Source organism: Adiantum capillus-veneris, chromosome 13, assembly GCF_014529385.1.
Source record: "Adiantum capillus-veneris isolate H3 chromosome 13, ASM1452938v2, whole genome shotgun sequence".
NCBI classification, from domain to species: domain Eukaryota; kingdom Viridiplantae; phylum Streptophyta; class Polypodiopsida; order Polypodiales; family Pteridaceae; genus Adiantum; species Adiantum capillus-veneris.
The window spans coordinates 60058656-60084102 of NC_140943.1; the positions used below are offsets into that span (position 1 = coordinate 60058656).

At 45.0% G+C, this 25447-nt stretch overlaps 1 protein-coding gene across 2 annotated transcripts in view; it reads right to left on the reverse strand.

Moving 5' to 3' along the window:
• Window positions 1-25447, reverse strand: part of LOC147444094 (Lipase/lipooxygenase, PLAT/LH2 family protein) — a 123643-nt gene that overhangs the window by 72288 nt on the left and 25908 nt on the right. For both annotated transcript variants that reach the window (XM_086526827.1, XM_086526826.1), the window contains exon 2: window positions 18766-18953. In XM_086526827.1, the coding sequence (XP_086382953.1) occupies window positions 18766-18925 (160 nt within the window). In that variant the 5' untranslated portion in view covers window positions 18926-18953. The remainder of the gene's footprint in view (window positions 1-18765; window positions 18954-25447) is intronic.

The following is a 25447-nucleotide window of genomic DNA, read 5'->3' on the forward strand; positions in this document are numbered from 1 at the left end:
GGCAGTGGTTGTAACAACCCTGGTGCCTTTTGCCTGTCAAACTTGACCTTTTGGCAAACTATGCATGCTCGCACAAAGGCATCCACATCTCTCCTCAAGGTAGGCCAATAGAAGAACGTCTCTACCGCTTTAACTGTTGCATCCATGCCACGATGCCCTGCATACGGTGGGACATGACTCTCTTCCATGACCTTATGTCGCAATGGCCTAGTGACACAAAGTCTGCCATGCATCATCATAAAACCATCTCTGAGGAGGTAGTGCTCATGATGTTGCCCCTCTTGTAACTGTTCAAAGATCCTTGCAAAATCTTCATCAGCAGTATACTGTTCCTTCATGTCATCTAACTCATGATGATAAGGAATTGACACAGCTGAAATTTGTGGCTTTCTTGATAACGCATCAGCCACAACATTCTTCTTGCCTTCCACATGCATAATCTGGAAGTGGAACATGGAAAGAATGTTTGCCCATCGCATATGCTTTTCGGATAACTTTGACTGTGTCAAGAAGTATCGCAAGGTCTGATGATCTGTTTGGACAACAAAATCAGCACCTAAGAGGTAGTGCTTCCAGCTAGAAAGCGCATGAATCACGGCCAAGAGCTCTTTCTCATAGACTTGCATAGTCCTCTCTGGCCCTTGCAAAATTCGGCTTTCATAGGCTACTACCCGTCCATCTTGCATTAGCACTGCTCCGATGCTACTGCCACACGCGTCACACTGGACCACAAATGACTTCCTGAGATCTGGCAGAACAATAACTGGATCTGAAGTCAACTTTTCCTTTAAGAGACTAAAAGCTGAAATCTCTTTTTGGGTCCATCTGAAAGTGACCTCTTTCTTTTGCAATGCGTGAAGAGGCGATGCTATCTCTGCAAAATTTCTGATAAACCTTCTATAGTAGGAACACAATCCCAAGAAGCTTCTGACATCGTGCACAGTCTTCAAGTCTGGCCATGTCTTGATAGCTTCGACCTTTGCGGGATCCATTCTAACACCATCCTTTGAGACTATGTGGCCCAGAAAGTGGATCTCTTCAAGGAAGAATTCACTTTTCTTAGGATTGACAAGTAACCTGTGACTGCGCAGCTCTTCGAACACAATGGTCAAGTGACGCCTATGCTCCTCTTCATTCTTCGAATACACAATCATGTCATCGAAGAATGTTCCAACAAACTGTTGATGCGAGCGGAAAATCCGGTCCATCATTCTGTTGAACGTGGCAGGAGCATTTGTTAGCCCAAACGGCATCACTAGAAACTCATAAAGACCAAATGTCGTTCTAAACGCAGTCTTGTGCACATCCTCTGGGCTTATACGAATCTGATGGTACCCACTCTTCAGGTCTATCCTGCTGAAAATTGCAGCACCCTCTAAACGATCGAGAATATCATCAATGCGAGGAATAGGGAACCTATTCTTGATGGTATTCTTATTCAACGCACGGTAATCAATACACATGCGCCATGAGCCATCCTTCTTCTGCACTAGGAGCACTGGGGAGCAAAAGGGTGAAGAACTAAGCTGAATCAGCCCCTTCTCTAATAACTCCTCAACCTGGCCCATAATCTCTTTCTGCTGCGCCGCACTAACCCTGTAGGGAGGTCTATTTGGTGGGCTACACCCTGGCACCAAATCTATCCGATGGTCCTCAGGTCTCTCTGGCGGCAATTGCGACGGTAATGAATCAGAAAAACAGTCACTAAACTTTTGCAAAAATGCTGACCTTTCTTTATCTAACACAGATAAATTTGACTGATCACTATCTGAGACATCACGTGCAAAAATCAAGTACACAGAAAGATGATTCTTTATTACAGAAGTGATAGCAGAAGCAGATACAATAGGGACTGACTCTCCTTTAAGCTTTACATCCAAGATGTGAGTTTTGCCCCTATGCTGTACAGTGATCTTTTTGTTGTAGGCATCCAAGACTCCATGCACTCGGAACATCCACGGGATCCCCAACAAGGCGTCACAACCTTCCAGCGGCATGATGTAAAACTCTTCAGTGTCCACATACGACTGAATATGCAGACGCAGTTTTCCAATGATGGGAGTAACACACTCTTAGTGGCCAGGACATGCCAACCCTGCCTCTGCTGTGTACCCCATCTCTTCAGCTTTGATGCCGAGCTTCATAGCTAACTCTGGTGAGATAAAGTTGGCTTTGGCACCTGGATCAAAGAAGATGAGTGCCATCTGATCTCTAACTTTACCCCATGCCCTGCATAACTCACTGGCATCTGTGCTGGGCCTGTCACCCACCATGTCTGGCACTAAACCTGCCGTGGGTTTTGGCTTCTTGCCTTTCTGGTCTTCTTTATCCTCTGAGTCAGCTGGCCTTTTCCTTTGTGGACAATTGATAGAAAAGTGACCAGGCTGCTCGCATATAAAGCATTTGTTCTCAACCATTAGGACCTTCTTTTCCTCGAGCGACTTGCGCACAAAAGGCTTCCTTTTCTGTTTCTTTGCCTGCGCTCCAGAAGTCCCAGCTGAATCCTTGTCTTTGGTGGCCTGTTCAGACCCCTGTGACGCATCAGGAGCCGTCTTCACAAAGGGATTCTTCGCTGAATTTTTCTTTTGCTGCCCTCCTTTATCACTGCTCGGAAATCCACTGTCCTCTCCTTTCAACAGGGCAAGACCAGTGTTCGCAACTTCCATAAGCTGAGTAAGGGTAGCCACTCTATTCTTTGTACAGTAATCGCGAAGCCCTTTAGGCAACCCACAACAATACTTCTCTATCTGCTCTGTCAGTGGCACAAATCTGTAGGAGGTCACGAAGAGTAATGCTTTACAAAACCTCCTATTGTACTCCAGCAAGCTCTTGCACGAAGCTGCCGTAAGCTGGTGCCAATCTGTCAAGACATCGGCTTCAAATTCATTTGATAGCCAAGCAGATGCAAACATTTGCTTGAAGTAAACCCAAGTGGCGGGTGCCTGTCCTTGCATTAACAATGTCGTCCACCATGTCAGTGCATTGTCCTTTAAGAAAGTGGCAGCTTTCCTAACCTTCGAGGCCTCTGTAAAATTCCCTCCCGCATAAGCTGTATCAAACTGCTGGAGGAAAGTGAGTGCCTTTGTCTTGTCCTCGAAACCACTTAAGGTACTGAACTTTACTGCTGCACCACCTTCTTTGTAAGCCTTCGGCTTCTCTAGTGCCCCCAAGTTGTCATACGGAATGGTCTGCAACATGGGCACTGTACTAGGCATGATCGGCACGTGTTGGCCATTCACATTTTGCGTCAGAGGTGCGATATCTGGCTGCTGTCCAGAAAAACCAGCCATGCCAGAATGACCCTGTGGCACCCCAAACTGGCCCTGGTTGCCGTGGAAACCTTGCTGCATGCCGATAGTACCATACATGGGGTTTGGCATGATGCCTTGCATACCCCCGAACACTGTTCCTGGCATGTACGGCTGACTTCCAGACGCATAACCAGCCATACTTTGGAACACTGATCCACCCCCGAAATACCCAGGATGTACCGTGGGTGGTGGAAAAACTGAGTGCATAGCCTGGTATCCAGCTCCCTGCCCATTCAAGACAGCATGCTGGCTCTGAAAGGTGGCGGGCTGAACTGGCATAACCTGTGGAATAGGCGTTCTAGCCACCTGTTCAAGCACGGGAGGAACCTGCTTTGGAGCCCCCGACTCCGCAACATGCGAGTGTTCCCTTTCCTCCTACGCCTCATGAAGTACCTGGGCTTGAGCTTCAACAAGCTCCGTAGGCGGCGTAGGTTGCCTATTTTGCTGTTGCACTGGTGGCGCTTGCAAGAATTCCATAAACCTCGGATTCTGCACCAGCTGCGAAAAGACATTCACCGCGGCAACTAACTGAGTCTTAAACGCATCATCCTCAAGTTGCCCTGTCATAAAGCCCTGTACTACTGGAGGGACATTGACGTTGACAGGAGGTACAGACTGACGTGGCCGTGAGCTCTCGCCAATCTCAAAAACCATAGGAATCTCCTGCCTGTCCTTTGGAGAGGAACCCTCTTCCATAATTCCCTTCCCCTTGTCGGCCATAGTGTAATCCCCGCGTTCTTGCACTGTGTGTCTTTACCCTGAACAATCCAGGCTCACTCTTTGAGGAAAAAGTGATTGATGTCCCGGCAACAGAACCATGAAACCGGCCTGTAGGGCAGTAGGCGTTGGCTTTCACCCGAAATTCTTTACTTTATACACACACACAGAGCACTTTGCAAAGAGAACCTGTAATGGGAATTAACACTTCAACTCACACACGGCTCGGAAGCTAGAATGCTCCGAGCAGACGCCGACAACCTGTAGGCCCCAAAATTGGCGCCCCTTTCGGTATTTCTTTATTCTTTAGGAGGGTAAATTACAAGGTAAGGTCCTGGGAATCCTTCACGTGTATCCACCTAGATACCATTTGATTTGGCCAAATTTTGGCAGCATAACAGCCCCAAAACTTGCGCGAAACCAATTCCCTTGCTGGAACTCGCTTGCACTGGCGTATACCCTCTGATTCCTGTCCAAAAACAGTAAATTCAGCACGCTGTATTTACTGGTTTTTGCCCTGTTTTCAGCCCCAAACAGTCCCCTAACTGTCCTTTGCCAGTGGGGCACGATTCCCAATGATCCTGGCGTCCGTATGGCTGAAAAACAGTGAATTTACAGCGCATACACAGCGCTGATTTTGCACCTGTACGGTGAGGTTATGACCCTCACCAGTGCCTGCTTTGGAGCAGCAGTTAGCTACCCCTGTTCCTGCTCAAGGAGGCTCTTGCCTCAGCACAAAAGCATGAACCCACACAACTGTACATCAGTCAAATGAGTAGCCCTCTTGTGGGGCATCACATAACTGCACGTAGGGGAGAGAGAGAGCAGTGTGTAGTGTGCAGGGCATCACTCCTAGCACCACACTGTACATGAGAGGGAAAGAAAGCACTCCATAGCTCTTAACCTGTGACAGGTTGCAAATGAGGCTTCTCCCAGCTTAAAAATCAGCGCCCATTTTTCTGGAAGAGGCAAGTTCCTGAAAATGTGACACTTGGCGCATTTACAAGCATTTTCCCGTTTCGGGTTCGCCGCTTGAAAATATCCCAACCGACGCGTCAGTTGACTTCGCGGCAGAGTTATAAAGTGTTCCTCTAGTCATACCGAAGGTAATGACGCGAACACATTTCACGGCCCAAAATAGCAGTTCCCTAAATTTTAGGAGATGCTTCCGTTGGGCTCCCACTGATCTTCTGACCATCTATCCTCATTGGGACCGCATCCAAAAATGCAATGTGGCCCAACTGTCGCATACTTTTTGTTGGAAGTCCCACCTTGACTTTACGCCTTAATTGAGTTCACTTCCTAGCATCCACCAACTTGCTAAGTGCGACGGGGGGACCTATATGATCTTGCTCTGAGCCTAGACATCCTCTTACCATACGAATTCCAGTGCCGACCACTTCCCGTCTGCGGGTGAATCTACCGTTCACATTGGCCATACAATGTCCGACCGTTTGCTACTTCAAAAAGAGAGTCTTAAACAAATAAAATAAACCCCATTGGAAAGAAACCAACAACCAAGGTTAGCAGTTGCCACATCTCTGTGACATGGTTAATAACTGCCACGTCCTCGTGACACATTGTGCTTGGATGCTAAACTTTATCTCTGTGATATACAAACAATGGAGGGAGAGAGAGAGAGAGAGAGAGAGAGAGAGAGAGAGTTTCCCTTTTCTCTCAAAAGCCTTGGAAGCTTTGAAGAACTTTTGAAAAAGCTTTGTTGGTTGAAACTCATTGCTGTACCTTTGGCCCAAATGTTGTGTGAACCTACCCTTCTACATAGAATATCTACGTTTCAGTTGAAAAACAAAAGCTTACACCAGAGACTATCTTGAAGAACACCTTCTAAACAGTGTCGCTCTATGACATGTTGCAGCTAGATGCGAGTTTCGAAGTGACCCTTGCAGTTATTCAGTCGCCTTTACCCCAGAGAAGGTCCTAGTGGCGGGCACCTCCCAGTGCAACCATCGGAGTCCTATATGATATCCTATCCCGTTGCGCCCCTCACTAATTATAGAAGCCCTTGTCTCCCTGTGTCCATCTTGGGGCGGAAATTCTCAGGAGTGATAGTGGATGGTGGGTCTGGCATCAACCTGATGCCCGACTTCACTATGTTGGCTTTAGGTTTACAGCCTACCCATTCTGCTCCCTTCACAGTTACTTTGGCCGACCGGAGGACAGTCTACCCATTAGGCATAGTGGACAAGGTGCCTCTGCAGGTACAAGACTTCACCTTTAGCTTGGACTTTTTTGTGGTTCATCTTCCCCAGGTTGAGGGAGGATTTTCTTTGCTCATCGGTAGACCATGGCTATGGCACACTAAAGCACTGCATGATTGGGGAAATGATGCAATGTGGATACATACTCCTGGCTCCCTATTATAACCCATTTGACTTGAAGGAGGCATGGATCCACTAGTGCAGCATGGTTCTTTGTCAATGGAATCCAACCCTAAACTAGAACAGCCTACTCCACTTGACGGGTCAGACGAAGATCTGTTGGAGTGGTTGGAAGCTACCAAGTCTATGCCTTGTTATGGGGTCTCTATTCAATAGTCTCCCGAGGATACACCCTCTTTCAAACTTTCTACAGTACATGAGCCTAGTGAGCCACTTGAGTCGGCAGCAAGTGTGGAGGTCACAGAGGCTAATAACTATGCGCCCTTGGTGGAAGCCTTTAAACTTGGTGAGCCTATGAAGAATCATAGAAGGGGAAAGAAATCTCCTCTATAGGAGTTCACCCACACCTCAACCCCAACCCCATCTGTGTCTGCCTCTCCGACCAAGCCAAAGTTCTCTCTGTGTGTAGTGAACTACCCTTCACCAAGCTTCCTCAAGGCGAGATACAAGAAAAAGATGTTGATTTCAAGATTGATGAGCCCCCAGCTCATGATGTCTCTCTGCTCGTAGACGCAGCAACCTCTTCACCTACAGAAAATTCTTCAGCATTGCCATCTCCAGACCCAGTAAAAGGAGACATTTTCTGTGACTCTAATGCCCACCTCGCACTGCTAGACAAGATGCAGAGCAGACAGTCTTATTTGCTATGGTCTATGTCAGAGAAGATAAGATTAGCCTCTTTCAAAGTTACAGAAGAGTCAAGCACTGGTGATTTTGAAAGAGACTGGTTTGTAAAACTTCTGGGAAGACTAGTGAGTGTACGGGTATCTGATCCTCCCGTCTGGAATTAGCATATCACAAAGGGCATGTTTCTTTCAAAACCTAAAACAGGTCAGCTTCACCTTTCTCCACCAAATGCTCTCTGTGCATTTTGTGAAGTACCTTGTGCACTACGAGAAGAGCTACTAGATATCCAGGTTAGCATCAGAGTTATAACACCTTGAAGCTTTCTCCACCAAATGCTCTCTGTGCATTCAGTGAAGTACCTTGTGCACTACGAGAAGAGCTACCAGATGTCCACTTGTGATGGTCAGATATCTGGTGCACACTACTGGCTGTACCTAACTTATCCATGGTCAACAGTTATATTGACCATGGATAAGTTAGCATCAGAGTTATAACACCTGTGATGGTCAGATATCTTATGCACTACTGGCTGTGCCTAACTTATCCATGGTCAACAGTTATATTGACCTCCTTGAGTATAGTTATGCATATTTTTCTGTTATCTCTATAGCAAAAGAGGCCAGACTTGACAATTCTAGCATTGTTGCCCTACGACATGAGGATTTTGAATATGATAGCTCTAGTGTCCAGCTTTCTCCTATAGAAAGATTCGCATTGTTGCAAAATAGAAGACAGGAATCTTCGGATATCGTAACTAACATTCCACCTGCCATTTCACAATTTGGGAACCGTGTGGAAGACCTAAGCAAACAACTGCAAGATACTTTGACTAGACTACTGATGGGAAGTGATCACCCCTAGCTGGCCTCATCCTAACCACCCTCTCCTCACCTTCACCCTCACACCCCCTAGTCCCCTACCCATCCCCATCCCCTAACTTCCTCGCCCTACCCACCCCCTCACCATCCCTCGCCCCTACCCTCCCCCTCTCACCCCTACCCAACCCCACCCCCTAACTTCCTCGTCCCTATAAACCCCTCACCATCCCTCGCCCCTACCCACCCCCTCCCTTCCCCCCTCGTCCCTACCCACTCTCTCCTCGTCCCTCACCACCCTCTCCTCGCCCCTACCCACACCCTCGCCCCTATCCACCCCCTCCCTTCCTCTCGCCCCTCACCACCCCCTCTCGCCCCTACCCACCATCTCCTCACCCCCTCGCCCCTCACCACCAGTGTTCACAGAAAACTAGCCTTTAGTGTATTTTCTAAGGACAAAACTCCAAGCTAAATTTGAAAGATTTCCCTTTCTTCAGTTTCTACTTTCTGTACAGCCTATCTCACTGTGAAAGGGTTGCCTTCTTTCTCCAGTTTCTGCTTTTTGTACAACCCCTCTCACTGGGGAAAGTTGCCGTACTTCATCATATTCTGAAAATACCTACATTTCATCATTTTTTCTCCACAGAGCTTCAATCGGTTGACTGAATTTTTCTTGCTAGTTTCAGTGTTCTCTCTAGTTCCATTGTTCTCTCACCGGGATAGTGAGTGGTCTTGTGGCGGGCAACCTGTAGCTGGGCTACGGTGTCACTTGGCACCGAAAGGCAGTTACAATTGGTCGTGGGTTCACACTGGGTGGACTTACGCCTGGACTTAACACGTGGCAGGAGTGGTGGTTTAAAGAACATCGTGGCCAGTTCTTCCCCGCCACAATTTGGAGATAGGTGCAGCTGGACAGTCGGAGATATTTGAGTTATCCGTTGGCTTCCCTTTTTGGTTGTATATATGCTCATATTTGATTTAGCCGCGGACATTGTTCTAGATGGTTTTATGAGTCTCGAGTCTAGCATCGAGTCTACACCACACATCTGCACTCTCCCTGCACATCTTGAGCCTCGACACCCCCATTGTACCCGTGAGTTTTGGGCTTGGAGTTGAGTGTGCTGCCAGCAAAAGTCCATTCAGGTTCATCTGAGTTAGTCAAGTCCCATGCTGTTCAGGTTCTACTGTTGAGTCACTTGTTTCCTCTGTCGTTCATTGTCTACAGTGTTTGCATTCTGTTGGAGTGAGATTTCACGCACATTGCACTTAGAAGCACCCATAGTAGAGAGCACGACACATTATTCCCGCTACACGGCTGTTCAAAATGGAAGTCTACTTTTCTAGAACAGATTTAATAGAGAGCAAAAAGGTTGCACACACAACATTTCTGTGGTGGCAACGACAGGTTACTGATGGCAAACACACACCTTCTTTGGAAAAATTCGGCACGCTATTCGCAAGGCGTTTGAACCTGCTAATGGGGATTTCCATACTCGGTCCTCTCTCCGCCGCGTGAGCCGATTCGGTTCCTTGACCGCGTATATCAAAGAGTTTCAAAAATTAACTCTAGAGATAGAGACTCCCAACCCCACTAACAAACTACATAGTTTCATAGACGGCGGGCTTGAGCCAACCCTAAAGAACGATGTTCACAAGTATAACTCTACCACCTTGGATGCTGCAATCTTTGCGATAATCAGTGCCCTACAAAGAACTTTCTTTCCGGTGACCAATCTTCAAACAACGCTCACTTTTCACGGTGTCATCGCAAAAGAATACTATAGCCAAAGTCACCAGCAACAGTCTCAATTCAAGCAGCAAGCAATGGTGCCTTATTCAACTTCAAGATTCGACTCTCAAGATTGACAATCTCAATCTCCGTTAGATGTTTCACTTGATCATAGTAAAGGACGTAATTTTCCTCAAGATCGACATTTCAATACTTAGCAAGGCTCCTCTTGAAATACTTCTTCGACTTCAAAAAAGGATGGATTATATACAATTTGTGGTGGTGACTATAGAAGGTATGAGTGTCCAAAGAGACCAAATCCGTTTAATTTAAGAAGAAATTCCAATGCGGAAACATCATTGAATTCCGAGCAACTCTCTTGAGTCTTAGTTTGATCTTAAGCACGAAGTTTTAGTCTTAATTCTAAGATTAGCACGACTAATCCTCACAGCTATTGAACTTGGACATCTCATACACATCAATGAAGTACCAACCTGAGCTTATTGATGGAAGAAATTGTGGATGCAAGAAGGTGTAACCGGATGGCCTACTAATCATGCGGTAATCAACACTATATACAGAGATTTTCAACTTGTAAAACCAGAAATTCAACACTTGGATAAAGCACACAAAGCACATCACGCTTATCCTTCTACAACACTTGGAAGTAAAGATTGCCTCTCAAGCAGAGGGTTTTTTTTTTTTGCGTTGTCTCGAAGGTATGCTTCTTGTTGGGGTCCTAGTACGTTGGCGCATTTCTTCCTCTTGATGTTGTTGTTGTTGTTGCCAATGTGTTGAGATTTCCTTTTCATAGATGTATGGTGACATCAAGCGCCATAGTTGTAACAAGCTGTTAACATGTGAAAGCCCTAAAGAAGAGGGGCCAACTTGCAGATGTCGGCCGAGGGGCCTAAACCCTAAGAGAACAAGTAACAGAAGAAGAAGTCCTACCAGCTTATGGGGACCCCGTCCGATGGGGCCCCAAGTGACATAAAGGATTAAAATAAAGCAAGACCCACACACAGGGGAAAAAAAAAACTGGCAAATTTTCGAAAATTGCGCTAGCATGATGACGTGGCAGGCTATACGGATTTCCGCGTTTTGCGTTGGCTGATGACGTGGCAGGTTGTACGGATTTCCGTAAATTACGCTGGCAGCTTTTGGCTTTGCTTTTTGGACCAGAAGCTTTTGAGTTTTGAAGGCTTTTCATTGTAAGTGCTTTTCACGCCAAGGGCCTTTAAATATGAGGTTAGGGCTCATTCTCTGGCATGCTTCCCAGAGAAGGTGCAGAGTTTGGAATACAGGCTTGTACTGTGTTGATGCAGTATAAAGAAATACCGAAAGGGGCGCCAAGGTTTGGGGCCAATACTCTCTGGGGTGGAATTCCGCCACTCCATGTCGCGTGTCGTCTCTCTCTCTCTCAGTTCAGTTGTTATTGAAGTGCTAAAAGTCTGTTCAGTCTGTTCTTTTCTATTGGCACGTGGTGCCCGTCTTGTGACAATAGTGGTTCGCAACATCCAGGCAAAGCTAAAAAAGGGTATGAATTCAAGAGAAAAAAGTTTAGAATGGAAAAGGGGGAGTGACATGAGCGTATAGGCCAGGGTGGACGGTAGTTGAAGAAACCACGCCCATCGCGAGAGAAAAGCCAACACAAAACCCTTAAGCAACAACAATATGAGAAAGCGCAAAAATAAAATTGTTGCTTTAACTACAATGAGGACGAACACACAAAGGCTAAGAATCCAAAGGCAACGTCACGTAGTGGGCCTAGCAAGGCAAAGTCCCACCGTGGGAGGCTGCCACATTGGTGTCATTGTCTGCTTGGTAGCACTCTAGCTGCCGAGCCGTGATTTGTTTGAAGTGTTAATTCCAGTTACAGGTTCATTTGCAAAGTTTCTCTATGTTGTAAAGTTCGAGTGAAGTTTTTCAAGTAAAGAATCGGGTGAAAGCTAAAGTTTACCGCCCTACGGGCTGGTTCCACACACAAATACCTTGCATTTGTCTAGAAGCATGGAATCCCTTTTAAAAAGAGAAACCCTTATCTAACAAGCCTTATGGCAATCCCAGATTGAGCATTTATCAAGCTTATGTGAGTCAATAGTGGCAATACAAGACTTAGTATCCATAAAAGCTTCATGTACTTCCTTCATTACAGATCTAAGATGATTAAGTTTCATGTAAGTTTGCACCAAACATTTGTTAACTATCACTAGTTCCCTAAGATGCCCCGCCCCTACTACCATTTGCCATACTCATGTATGATCATTTTCATATGAGCGACAAAGCCACGCCAAGATAATTGAGATCCTCATAAATTTGTAAAGCAAGGGATGTACTACTAACCGAACCATTCAACAAAACAGTGATGATGTAGATAACTATTGTTTATAAGAAGAAATCCTTTCTGGGCAACGGCAAATAGTGACAAGATAAGCTAAAGTGTAATATAACCCCACAGGAGCATGATCAGAACGACATGGTGAATGGTCAATCCATACTTGACTACTGCAGGCATCATACTAATGTGCTTTTAGCAAATACCAGTGATCCAAGCAACAAAGGTTATCACGCTATGCATTTTGATGAAATATAAAACCAGAATGACCAAGCATAAGTGTTTCTCATATATCAATTGCATGTAAAACCGAAAGCAAACAATTCCCATTTATTCATTCTTGTGTCAACCCCTCATATTATGGAAATCATGATGGAAAAGGTAAACGCGGAAAATGCCTCAAAGAATTCCATAGTTGAGCTCTCTAAAGTTACTGCTCCCCCATATTATGGAATATCATGATGGAAAAATCATTGTGAACGCAGAAATCTGTGGCTTGCAAGATAATGCATCTACAACCATATTCTTCTTGCCCTTAACATAGACAATCTGAAAGTGAAACTGTGACAACACCCATCTCATTTGCTTGTCAAATAACTTCGGTTGAGACGAGAAATATACTAGACTCTGATAATCTGTGTGCACTATAAAATCTGCACCAAGTAAGAAATGCTTCCACAAACTCAAAGCATCGATCATTACTGAAAGCTCTTTCTCGTAAATCTATGGAATCCTCTCTGACTTTAGGAGGATGAGACTCTCACACGCTACCATGTGGCGATACTGCATCAACACTACTCTTAGCTATGTTGTATGCGGTGCAGATATGGGGACCTTCTGTAGGCCAAGATGGTTGGAGACGTATGGAGAGGCCCTTGGTATCTATGATCTCTTGACTGATCAGAGCCAAGGCCTCCGTACCCCACGCTATCAGCTTGTGGGATACTACTAGAGATAGATATGCTAGACTGGCCCTTGAGTCTTCCAGACAGTTAGCTCTTCAGGGGGACACTTCATGCTGGTATGCACAGATGACATCATGGTTTCAGATGCATGGCTTCACCATGGACAGGCTGCCCCCTTTGTGGTACTCTCTTCACACACCCTCGATGTCTCTTACACGGGTGGAGATTACTAGACTCAATTCATCAGGACCTGATCCAGTTGGATACCAGGAGGACATGGATAGAGCCGCCACAGGAGTTGGGCACGAAGATGGCTTTCTATAGAGAGCATCTTCTCCACCTCCCTGGACATGGGTTTGTGATTCGACCCAGCTACATGGATACACATATGTCTCATGGTTTGCAGTGTGTCATTGGTCAGATACGCACATCCTCACATAAGCTGGAGATTGAGACTGGTAGATTCAGAGGGATACCAGTAGATAACAGGATATGCCACTTATGCCAGTTAGAGCCAGAGACAGAGCTACATTACATATGTCGTTGCACAGTGTACTATGAGATTCGGGGCCGTTTCGGCGTTTCCACTGCTTATTCAGAGAAGGTTTCGATCCTTTCTCTAAGGTCATGAGTTATGAGGATCAGAGATGTCTTGGGCTATATCTACTTGAGTTACACAAATATAGAGACACTTTACTGGGGAGAGCTGACACTCCCAGAGACGGATTACAGATTTCTTTTCACTAGATATGGGACAGCCAGAGGAGCAGCCATCACTGCAGAGCTCGGCCCACACTCATTCGACCACTACCGGCACTCTCATGGACCGAGCACTGGAGCTATGGAAATCCAGACGGCCACGATTGAGGAGAGGGGCTACACAGCATCGACGAAGACTACAACAGAGGATTCGAGCCATACTCTCTCGACATCCAGAGTGCAGATGATAAGAAGCACTGGTGAACAAAAGGCAGATGAACTCGACTGAATCAAACCCTTGGCCAAAAGCTCATTCACTTGGCTCATAATTTCTTTCTTTTGTGGTAAACTAACTCTATACGAGGGTTTGTTAGGAGGTCCAGCGAACTAGCACATCCTCTGACACTTCTATTTGATGGTTAACTTTTAAAGAGATGGCACAGTACTGATCCAAATAAAAGGTGTTACAAGTGAGGCATTCATGAAGTCCCTAGAATCAAATTAATGGTGTGGCTTCTGGTCGCTTAGGAGGAAGTTTGGCCGAAAGGTTTACCGAAAACAATCTTTGTGGTGACTTGAAAAAATTTAAATGCAAATTAGAAGAACACTCAGATGAATCCCTCTCTTTAATAAATATCATGTGAGCACAAATGCATGCTTTCATTACTTTGGCAGATGCCGATACAAGAGGGACAAATTCCCCTTCAAGTTTTACAACAATCATGAGATCTTTTGCCACGATTCTCCAACTACAGTTTCCATTGACATTGCTCTTGGCCTGCCCGGGCATCCCTAAGAAACATCATACCTCTCCAAAGGCATCATATGGAAGTCCTCCAGGCCTCCTGTCCGGAAAACACTTGAACATGCAAACGGAGCTTGCCGATTAATGGTGTCACTGCAAGCTCGTGGCTGGGTGCTGCCAACGTCCAATCATTTGTGGCCCCATCTTTACAGGTTTCACTCCCAGCCTTGCCGCCATCTCAAGTGAAATGAAGTTTGTTTCCATTTACAGAGCTGGATAGACTCACCATCTTGTGGCGTCCCCAACAAATCTGACACTTGCATTTTTCTTCGATTTCTTTGCCTTTCCATTCCTCAGTTGCCTTTGATGTCTCAGGCCAGTCTACTTTATTTTCCTCCTTTGTCAAACACTTGGCCAAAATATGGCCCTATTCCCCACACGTGTAGCACCTTCCCTGCTTTAACCATTCCAAGTTCTGTTTCGGTGTCATTGCGACTCGTTGGACCTTTGGCCAATCTTTCTCTTGATAAACTTCTTACCTTACTTCTATTCTTGGTCCTATGACTTCTCTCCATACTCCTCATCCTCAAATTTCAATGACCGTGCTAAAGGCCTTGTGCTTGAGGCCATACCTACATAACTCGTTCCGAAAGAAGCCATCGGGGGAAAGGTATGCCAAAACCTTTGGTAGTAATACTACAAAGTATCCATCTTCTTCATTTGCACATAATTCCAAGCTTTAAGAATATGTGCCTCATAAACAACCATAGGGAGGCTTTGAATCCAACCCAAGTTTGTGGTGCCGATCCACGTAGCAATAAGGCCGACCAGCATTGCTATGCATTCCTCGTAAGAAAAGAGGCTGCTTTTGTAACAAAATGGTGACGTGGCATGACCACCTACTACCGTGCAAATGACGTGGCAACTGTACGCACGTCTGAAATTCGTGTTGACATGCCAAGTGGACCAACAGTATGGATTTCTGCTTTTCGCGCAGACATGTTGAGGTGGCATACTGTACTGAATTCCAAAAATCACACTAGCTGCTTTTTGGCAGTTTTTGAGAACCAGTTGCTTTTGGGACAGTTTGCTTTTGAGTGTAACAGCTTTTGGAGCTCTGCTTTTGGCATCCCTTGTAAGAATAAAAAGGACCCAAGGGCCTCACTTTTCAGAGCATCTGGACGCTAAGTTTGAGAGTCGAGGACCCGCAAGAGTTGTATTTTGATCAAGCATTAATATAAAAGAAATATCGGAAGGGGCGCCAATCTTTGGGGCCAATCTCTTTGGGCACTGAACCACGCCGGGCCGTGTCGACCAAAGTAAACTATGATTTTATAGTTGTGAAGTATTTTAAGTGATTCTCTCGTGTGTCGTGCCCGATTCCGACTTGGGGTGCCCAAGCCTGTGACAGAGGTATCAGAGCATCAGGCGTGTGCTTTTCTCAAAGCACACCGGTACTATCAAAGAGCAGACAAGGCACTTGGGCACTTCGGAAATTGTTATTGAAGTATCTTCGTGTCCCGACCCCGGACTTATTAGCTACTCCCACCCTTACTTCATCGCGCATCGCACGTGCTCCCGTCTTCATCGCTCTGTCTTACAAGGAATAAGCCAAAAAGAATCCCAGATTACACATGGGTTCTTGTGGAGAATCCGACAGAGAACACTTCTCAACGGCAAGGCAAAGAAAAGGGCAGCGGGAACTAAAGAAAAGAATGAAGATTTGGGCAAATTTTGGTCTAGCTTTGGCTATTCCAAGAGTTCTCGGAAGTCGGCGGGTTGAATCTGGTGCAGGCAGGACTGCACAAGAGGGGAGTTACTCCGCTCCTTTGTCACAGATTACCTAGATGGAGTAAAGTCATTGATTTCCCTTTGGACTTCAGGGATATTGATGTGATGATAGTACTCTGTTGGATGACTTTATGAAAGAAGTACTTCAAAATGGGATCCCCGGAAATGATTACTCGCACACGACAGTGCTTGAGTGGAATGATTGATGAAATGACTAAGAATTAGTTAATTCGACATCGGTGAGGTCTCGGATGGATCTAGATGCAATTACTAAATATGTTGCTGGCAGTCATGTGGCAGTCATGGTCTGAGATTTGGAATGAATTTTTCTGTGATTGATTTGATATGTCATGTGATATGATGTGACATGACTGTCGTCTTTGTACAAGCGTTGGATTTGTGTCGTCTAGTGCGTCAGTACTTAGAGTCAGTGTCTATTGAATTGGTTTATGGCTTATGTCTGATTTTGCAGGCATAATCGAGGTCGATTACAATTCTTTCAAGAGGGGCATATGTCACAACATGGTGACGTGGCATGACCACGTGCTGCCGTGGACAGACAATACAGACAGATGACGTGGCAACAAATGGCGTGGCAGCTGTATGGACGTCCGAAATTCACGCCGACATGTCACGTGGACAAGCAGTACAGATTTCCGCTTTTTGCGCTGACATGCTGACGTGGCATATTGTACGGAATTCCGAAAATCACACTGGCTTCTTTTTGGCAGTTTTTGAGAACCAATTGCTTTTGGGAGAGTTTGCTTTTGAGTTTAACTACTTTTGGGGCTCTGCTTTTGGCATCCCTTGTAAGAATAAAAAGGACCCAAGGGCCTCACTTTTCATAGCATCTGGATGCAGAGTCTAAGAGCCGAGGACCCACAGGAGTTGTATTTTGATCAAGCATTAATATAAAAGAAATACCGAAAGGGTGCGAGTCTTTGGGGCCGATCTCTCTGGGCACAGAACTACGCCGGGCCATGTTGACCAAAGTAAACTGTGATTTTAAAGTTGTGAAGTCTTTTAAGTGATTCTCTTGTGGGTCGTGCCCGATTCCAGACTTGGGGTGCCCAAGCCTGTGACAGCTTTTCTCATCTTCGAGGCTCCTGCAAAGTTTCCCCCAGAGAAAGCAGTGTCAAACCGCTATATGAAAGCAAACACTTTCTTCTCATCCAAAGGCCTTGAAAAGTGTCGAACTTTACATTCCGGAATCCCTCTTTGTAGTTCAAAAGCACCTACGCCATGGGAACCGAACCCCCCTCTCTCTGACAACTTGAGGCTTTGGTTGCTTATACCTTCTCTTTCTCTTTTAGCTGAGGGTTGACCACCCACTTCCACTATTGGATGAGTATGTTCATCAGGTAAACGTTCATTTGATTGCAGAAAGTGGATCTCGAGGTAAGTAAGAAAGTATTTCATAAAGGCATTGACTTCCGATTCTCTTACTTTGTCCTCGTCGATGGATTAGGTTGTGCCTCAGACTACCCTGCCTGGGCATCATTACATGTGGTCACCTGTAGGACTCAATGCTATATAGTTGGAACCAAAAGTCCTACCATGCCAGAAGATGGTGTCTTTTGAGTCAAATATGTAATTGCAAAATAAGGATACCATGGCACCTTTATGAGAAATCCGTCCTACAAAGGGAGACTTTGCATCATCAGGCACTGAGCACCTTCCTTTGAAGATAGCTTCAGCATATACTAGCTGTGCCCACAAGATCCTCCACAATCCTCCCAGAAGAAGCGGCCACGCAAGGCTAATCTCTGTGCAAGAGGTCGGTGGTGAATGACGCTAGCATACATGCCATGTGGGCCAAAATGCCACGATTGCACCAGTCTCAGCACAAAGCCCCTCCAAGAGTAATCTTGGTGGCAGGAGAAGATGGTATGGCACCAGTCAGATAGGGCCAAGCTCAGCAGTGCTGGGTTGCAAAGTGCAGAAGGCAAGCTTAGAAGTTGGTCGAAGAGGGCACTGAGCAGAAATAGCTGGCAGATCCGGTGCAGAGACAGGAGGACAAAGGAAGGCACAGAAAGAAAGAGACAAAGAAAGACTATGTCAACTTCCTTTTGAGGCCGAACTCGAACCTCTAGGACAAAAATCAAGTACATCTGATGGTTACATTCCACTCGGGGCATCTTGTCACTACAGTGGGCAGCACAAGGGCCCTGGTGGTGGGGGACCAGAACAGCGGGAAAGCAAGGGAGCAGACAATGATAATAGTTGCCGCCAGCTGGTTAGGCAGCAGATTGTGCAAAGCTAGCGAGGCATGGAGGGGCTGCCCAAAAGGCTGAAAATGATGTGCAAGAGGTTGAGAGGATGCAATCTCCGCAGAAATAAGTATATGCATTTTCTCGGTTCTGCACTCTGCAAGAAATCTTGTTTCTTACATACATTGAGTCTTCAATCTCTGCCTTCTATATGAGCATGGGTTAGATGGAAAACGCCCATACAAACAAAGATGAGGCTCTTGATGCTTTAAAATGTCACACTTAATGTTAATTTAATCTCGATTACCTCAGATAGGCCGTATAGAAGGTGCCTAGGACATTTGTTCTATATATTTGCAAGCAGACCCATATCCATCGATTTCATTGCGTAACTGTTGCTTTGTGAGAATGATGATTTTCATCCATTGGCCTACTGAGTGAAGAGAAAACTAGCTAAGAGCGAGAAAATTGACACTCGTCACCTTGGCTATGTATTGTCGCAGTTAAGTTACAAACGACTCCATATCTACTTCCATCAAGGATGGATCTGTGAACTTTATAAAATGTTGGAAAGAAGCTTCGAAACACATGGGTGTGATAAGTCGATGCAGGTAGGTGCTGAATGTTGATGACGAATGCCATGCTCCAACCCAAAGCAGATTTGCAAGAACTGAACAAGCAAATGTGCAACACAATGAACCTTGTAAGAGAGTGTATGTAGGGAGCTGCTTCATTCACTATGTCAATGGAAAAATCTTTATATAATAGCTAGACAAACCTTAAGAGACCCCCGGATTTACCTTCAAACAAATGTGCAAGTCATAAATCTTTCTATATTCATCCACAAGACATTATGACCATCAGCCCATCATGCAAAGTACTGGCAAAATACTATGGCACTTCCATTATTATCATAAATGCCCAATAAATGGGTGTAGAACTAAGAGTCGATATATGCTCCCTCACACAAGCCACTTTTGTTTAAGTAATACGTCGTATTTGATTTTATTTAATTCGATTAACTAATTTTTCAAGTTACACTCGATATTACTGAGCAGGAAAACTCAAAAGAGGTCAAAACCACTGTGCAGTATCAAAATCGGAAATTTCTGAATATAGTTAGAAAATCAAAGATACACAGTACAAATAACATCTGGTTGAGAAGGAGGCATCAGCTGCAAGTTCTCAGGGTAGGGGGTCTAGAGAGGATGTTCTCACAGCTGCAATTTCAGGAGCCTCGCTCTAAGTTATGGTTGTTTTTGTCAGAGTGTGCAGCGGAAGGGAGAGGATGGAGACAATGGAACACCATGAGACACAGAGAGAGAGAGAGAGAGAGAGAGAGAGAGAGAGAGAGAGAGAGAGAGAGATGGCGAAAGGCTGGCAAGCCAACATACTCCAGATGGCGAATCATGTACAATGATGAGACTATGGAAAAGAGGGCACCCTTGCTCCTATATATAGGGGAATAGGGGCAGGTAGGGCAAATGCCTAATAAATCACCCTACCTAATACATGACCCTCCAATATAAATGGCGGAATGTGAAGTGACCAAAACAGGTCTAAGTGGGCAATGTGCTGAAACAATGAAACTAGCCTGTTTAATCCAAAAAGGGCGGTAGACCTTAGACTTAAACCTTATTTGCTTTCACCCATTTAATTTGTCGCCCACTTTACCTGTACTTTCAAGACACAACAAAGGGGAAAGGGATACAGGTTGCTAGACTGCACCTGTATGAGTAGACCGACACCAGATTGGCCCCTAAATAGGCGCCCCTTTCGGTATTTATTTATTCTTTAAAAGAGCGAATAAACATTATGATTCCCTACAAGCTGCCCCACACAACCTTGGCTGAATTTCAATTGTTCTAGCCCGATTTCGGCAGCAACTATACTAGGACCCTTCACAATCAATATTCCCACGCATTGGATGACTTTCCCGACGCATACGGACACTTTGCAAAACATGGCGAGAATCTGCAGCACGCTGAATTCTCTGTTTTCTGTCCCGAAAATGCGTCAGATCTCCCCTCGCGTCCCTGAACGTCCTGGGGGTATTAGGGTCCGTTTAGGGCCAAAACCCTAAACCTGCAAAAATACACAGTAGGCTGTAATTCACTGTTTCGGGCCCCGTTTTGCGTGCCGGTCACATCCGTAGCAAGTCCTCGAGCTCCCGCACCTGTAGGGCTACTTGCCCTTTGAATCGGACGAGATTTTGCACGTGAAACCTCTCCGAATCACCTGTACCTGCGGGGGATTAGCCGCTAGCTGATCCAGTACCTGTGCAAGAGGCTCTTGCCTCGGCAATCGCACATGAACCCACACAACTGTACATTGGTCAATTGAAAAGCCCACTAGAGGGGCATAACATACTGCCATAGGGGAGAGAGAGAGCAATCGTAGCGTGCAGGGCATCACTCCTGGCACCGCACTGTACATAAGAGGGAAAGGAAGCACTCCATAGCTCTCAACCTGTGACAGAAACTGCAAAATGAGCCGCCCTTCTCTAAAATCAGCGCCACTTCTTCATGCATGAGGAAAGTGCACAGAAATGTGCCACTTGGCACATATACAGGCCATTTCCCGTTTCGCGGTTGCCGCCTAAAAATCTCCCGACCGGTTGCCCAGTTGACTTCACGGCAAAGTCATAAAATGTTCCCCTTGTCATTTTGGAGGTAATGACGCGAACACATTTTCAGGTCCCAAAATAGCAGTTCCCTAAATTTTAGGAGATGCTGCCATTGTATCTTTCTAGGTCATCTGACCCTCTTTGTACACTGCAGCCACACCCAGAACTGAAATGTAGCCTCTGTAGCAAAGGATTCCACTTTGGCTAGTCAATGACCCCACTCTGGCTAACCATAGTCCTTGTCCAACCTTAGTGCTCTCTTGCCCTCAGGCCAGGACTCCCTTTGAACAGTTCCACACTAGCTATGCAATGCAGGGCAGTTAGATTTCCCGAGGGGTGTTTCCAAAAAGTGAAAATAAATAAATAATAAGAAAGAAATCAACAAAAAGGATAGATAGTAGTCACACGCTGGTGACATACCCCCCTCTTGAAATCTCAAACGTCCTCGTTTGCATCTATGTCGTACATGCTCACAGTTAACACTAATGTATTCAACACCTGTCGACACATGTACGACACATACATGCTCATTGTCAACCCTTGTGTATTCAACACCTTGTCGACACATGTATTGCCTGCGTGTGAACCCTGTCCCAATGACATAGTGGTAGCTTCGCACTGTGCCATTGCTTTGAGTCATTAACTTGCCAATGACAAAATGGTAGCTACGCATTTTGCCACTGTCTTTTAGTACACGTTGGATCCAGTAACACTTTCGAGCATACCCAAACCGACAGTTTAAGAATGCAGTTACACATGTACCCTTTAATAGAAGCAATTACTGTATCCTTGACAAACTGACAAAAAATACTCACTTCTATAGCACTAACCACACTTTTGGACATTTCCACACTAGCTATGCAATGCAGGGCAGTTAGATTTCCCGAGGGGTGTTTCCAAAAAGTGAAAATAAATAAATAATAAGAAAGAAATCAACAAAAAGGATAGATAGTAGTCACACGCTGGTGACATACCCCCCTCTTGAAATCTCAAACGTCCTCGTTTGCATCTATGTCGTACATGCTCACAGTTAACACTAATGTATTCAACACCTGTTGACACATGTACGACACATACATGCTCATTGTCAACCCTGGTGTATTCAACACCTTGTCGACACATGTATTGCCTGCGTGTGAACCCTGTCCCAATGACATAGTGGTAGCTTCGCATTGTGCCATTGCTTTGAGTCATTAACTTGCCAATGACAAAATGGTAGCTACGCATTTTGCCAATGTCTTTTAGTACACGTTGGATCCAGTAACACTTTCGAGCATACCCAAACCGACAGTTTAAGAATGCAGTTACACATGTACCCTTTAATAGAAGCAATTACTGTATCCTTGACAAACTGACAAAAAATACTCACTTCTATAGCACTAACCACACTTTTGGACATTCCGTAAGAGCAATTGCCAAACTGACAATCTGTACAGCTCTAATATTCATGTAACATGTACTTGATTTGAGCTCACTTTAAATACATGTACATCATTTGTTTCAGAAGCTATTGTCACACTGACAATCCATGTAGCTTTGAAACTCAAGGGATCAAGGTAGGTTGCAAATCGAAGGCTTCAAGGTAAAGTGATAACACAATTGGTGACTCTACAAGTTCACCTTCTTTCATCCACTTAGCATCCATTGGTGGATAGTTTCTGAACTTCACTAAGTAACACCTAGCAACCTTGCCTTTCACTTTTCTTTCTTTATGTGCCAAAATCTGTTCCGGGACCAAGATCTCGTCAAGTTCCTCGACTTCCGGCCGATCTTCAGCTGGCATATCCTCTGGCACATCACCCACATAGGGTCTGAGAAGACTCACATGAAACGCATTGTGAATCTTCCAACTCTCAGGCAATTTCAGCCTATATGCAACATCACTAATTATGTCGCATACTTGAAAAGGCCCATAGTAACGCATGTTGAGCTTTGGAAACAGTCTTTCCTTGCCCTTCATCTTCTTTAACCTTCCCTTTTCAAAGCGTAGAAGCACCTAATCACCAAGTGAAAATACCACTTCACGACGGTGACGATCAGCTGCTTTCTTTTGCTTTGCTTGAGTCTTTTCTAAGGCCACTTTGACCTTCTGGTACATTTCATCCATGTCCTGAACATACTTATCTGCTTCAAATATCTTGTCCTTTGTATGCAGTATGGGAGGAACTTTCTTGCCACCTTCAACTATCTCAAAAGGTGCCTTGCCAATTGATGAATGCACTGTGTTATTGTATGCATACTCCACCAATGGCAAATACTGCTCCCACTTTCCTTTATGCTCTGACACATAGCACTTCAGCAGATCTAGGACAGTAGAATTTGCCACTTCTGACTGCCCATCTGTTTGAGGATGAAATGACGAAGAGAATTTGAGCGTTGTGCCCATATTCTCAAGCCTCTCCAGAACAAACTTGTCATGCGTGGATCACGGTCGCTAACAATCGACTATGGCATGCCATGATACTTGAAAATATTGCTCATAAACAAGCGTGCCATCTAATCTGGCTTTATCTTCTTCATGACAGGAATAAAATGAGTCTGCTTGCTGAATCTGCAAATGATGGTCCAAATACCATTGTTTCTTGTTTGCGTTCTCGGAAGATCAAAGATAAAATCCATAGCAATACTTTCCCATGGTTTATCTGGAATAGGTAGTGGTTACAATAACCCTAGTGGCTTTTGCCTGTCAAACTTGACCTTCTGGCATATTAGGCATTCTCGCACAAAGGCATCCACATCTCTTCTCAATGTAGGCCAGTAGAAGAATGTCACAGCCGCTTTAATTGTAGCATCGATACCACGATGCCCTGCATACGGTGGGACATGACTCTCTTCCATAACTTTGCGTCGCAATGGCTTTGTGACACACAATCTGCCATGCATCATCATGAACCCATCTTTGAGAAGATAGTGTTCATGACGTTGTCCATCCATTAGCTGCTCCAAGACCCTTGCAAAATCTTCATCATTTGCATACTGTTCCCTCATATCATGAAGTTCATGATGATAAGGAATTGACACAGCTGAAATTTGTGGCTTCCTTGACAAGGCATCAGCCACAATGTTCTTCTTGCCTTCCACATGCACAATCTGAAAATGGAACATGGACAAGATATTTGCCCATCGCATATGCTTCTCAGATAATGTGTCAAGAAGTATCGCAAGGTCTGATGATCCGTTTGGACAACGAAATCTGCGCCTAGCAAGTAGTGTTTCCAACTTAAGAGCGCATGAATCACGGCCTGCACTTCTTTTTCATAGACTTGCATAGTCTTTTCTGGCCCTTGCAATATTCTACTCTCATAGGCTACTACCCTGCCATCTTGCATTAGCACTGCACCAATGCTACTACCACAGGCGTCACACTGGACCACAAATGACTTCCTAAGATCTGGCAACACAATGACTTGATCTGAAGTCATCTTTTCCTTTAAAAGATTAAAAGCTGAAATCTCTTTCTGTGTCCATCTGAAGGTGACTGCCTTCTTTTGAAGAGCATGTAAAGGTGAAGCAATCTCAGCGAAATTTCGGATAAACCTTCTGTAATAGGAGCATAGTCCCAAGAAGCTTCGGACATCGTGCACCGTCTTCAAATCTGGCCATGACTTGATCGCTTCAACTTTTGCAGGATCCATTCTGACACCATCCTTTGAGACAATGTCTCCCAGAAAGTGAATCTCTTCCAGAAAAAATTCACTTTTCTTTGCATTGATGAGCAACCTATGGCTACGTAGCTCTTTGAACACAATGGCCAAGTGATGTCTATGCTCCTCTTCATTCTTTGAGTAGACTATCATGTCATCAAAGAATGTACCAACAAACTGCTGATGTGGACGGAAAATTATGTCCATCATCCTATTGAATGTAGCAGGAGCATTTGTGAGACCAAATCACTAGAAATTCGTAAAGGCCAAACGTTGTTCTAAAAGCAGTCTTGTGCACATCCTCTGATCTAATGAGGATCTGATGGTACCTACTCTTTAGATCTATCCTGCTAAACATAGCTGCTCCTTCTAATTTATCCAGAATATCATCAATTCTAGATATAGGGAACCTATTCTTGATGGTATTCTTGTTCAGTGCACGGCAGTCGATGCACATACGCCATGAGCCATACTTTTTCTGCACCAACAACACTGGAGAATAGAATGGAGATGAACTGGGCTAAATCAGCCCCTTTTCTAACAGCTCCTATACTTGGCTCATTATCTCTTTCTGTTGAGCCGCACTAACCCTGTACGGAGGCTTATTTGGTGGGCTACTACCTGGCACCAAATCTATCGCATGGTCCTCAGGTCTCTCTGGTGGTAATTGAGACAGTAATGAATCGGAAAAACAGTTACTATACTGTTGTAAAAACATTGACCTTTCTTTATCTAACACAGATAAATTTGATTCATCACAATCTGACACTTCACGTGCAAAAACCAAGTACGCAGAAAGATGCTTTTTCATTACAGAAGTAATAGCAGAAGCTGATACAGTGGGAATAGACTCCCCTTTAAGCTTTACATCCAGAATGTGAGTCTTTCCCCTGC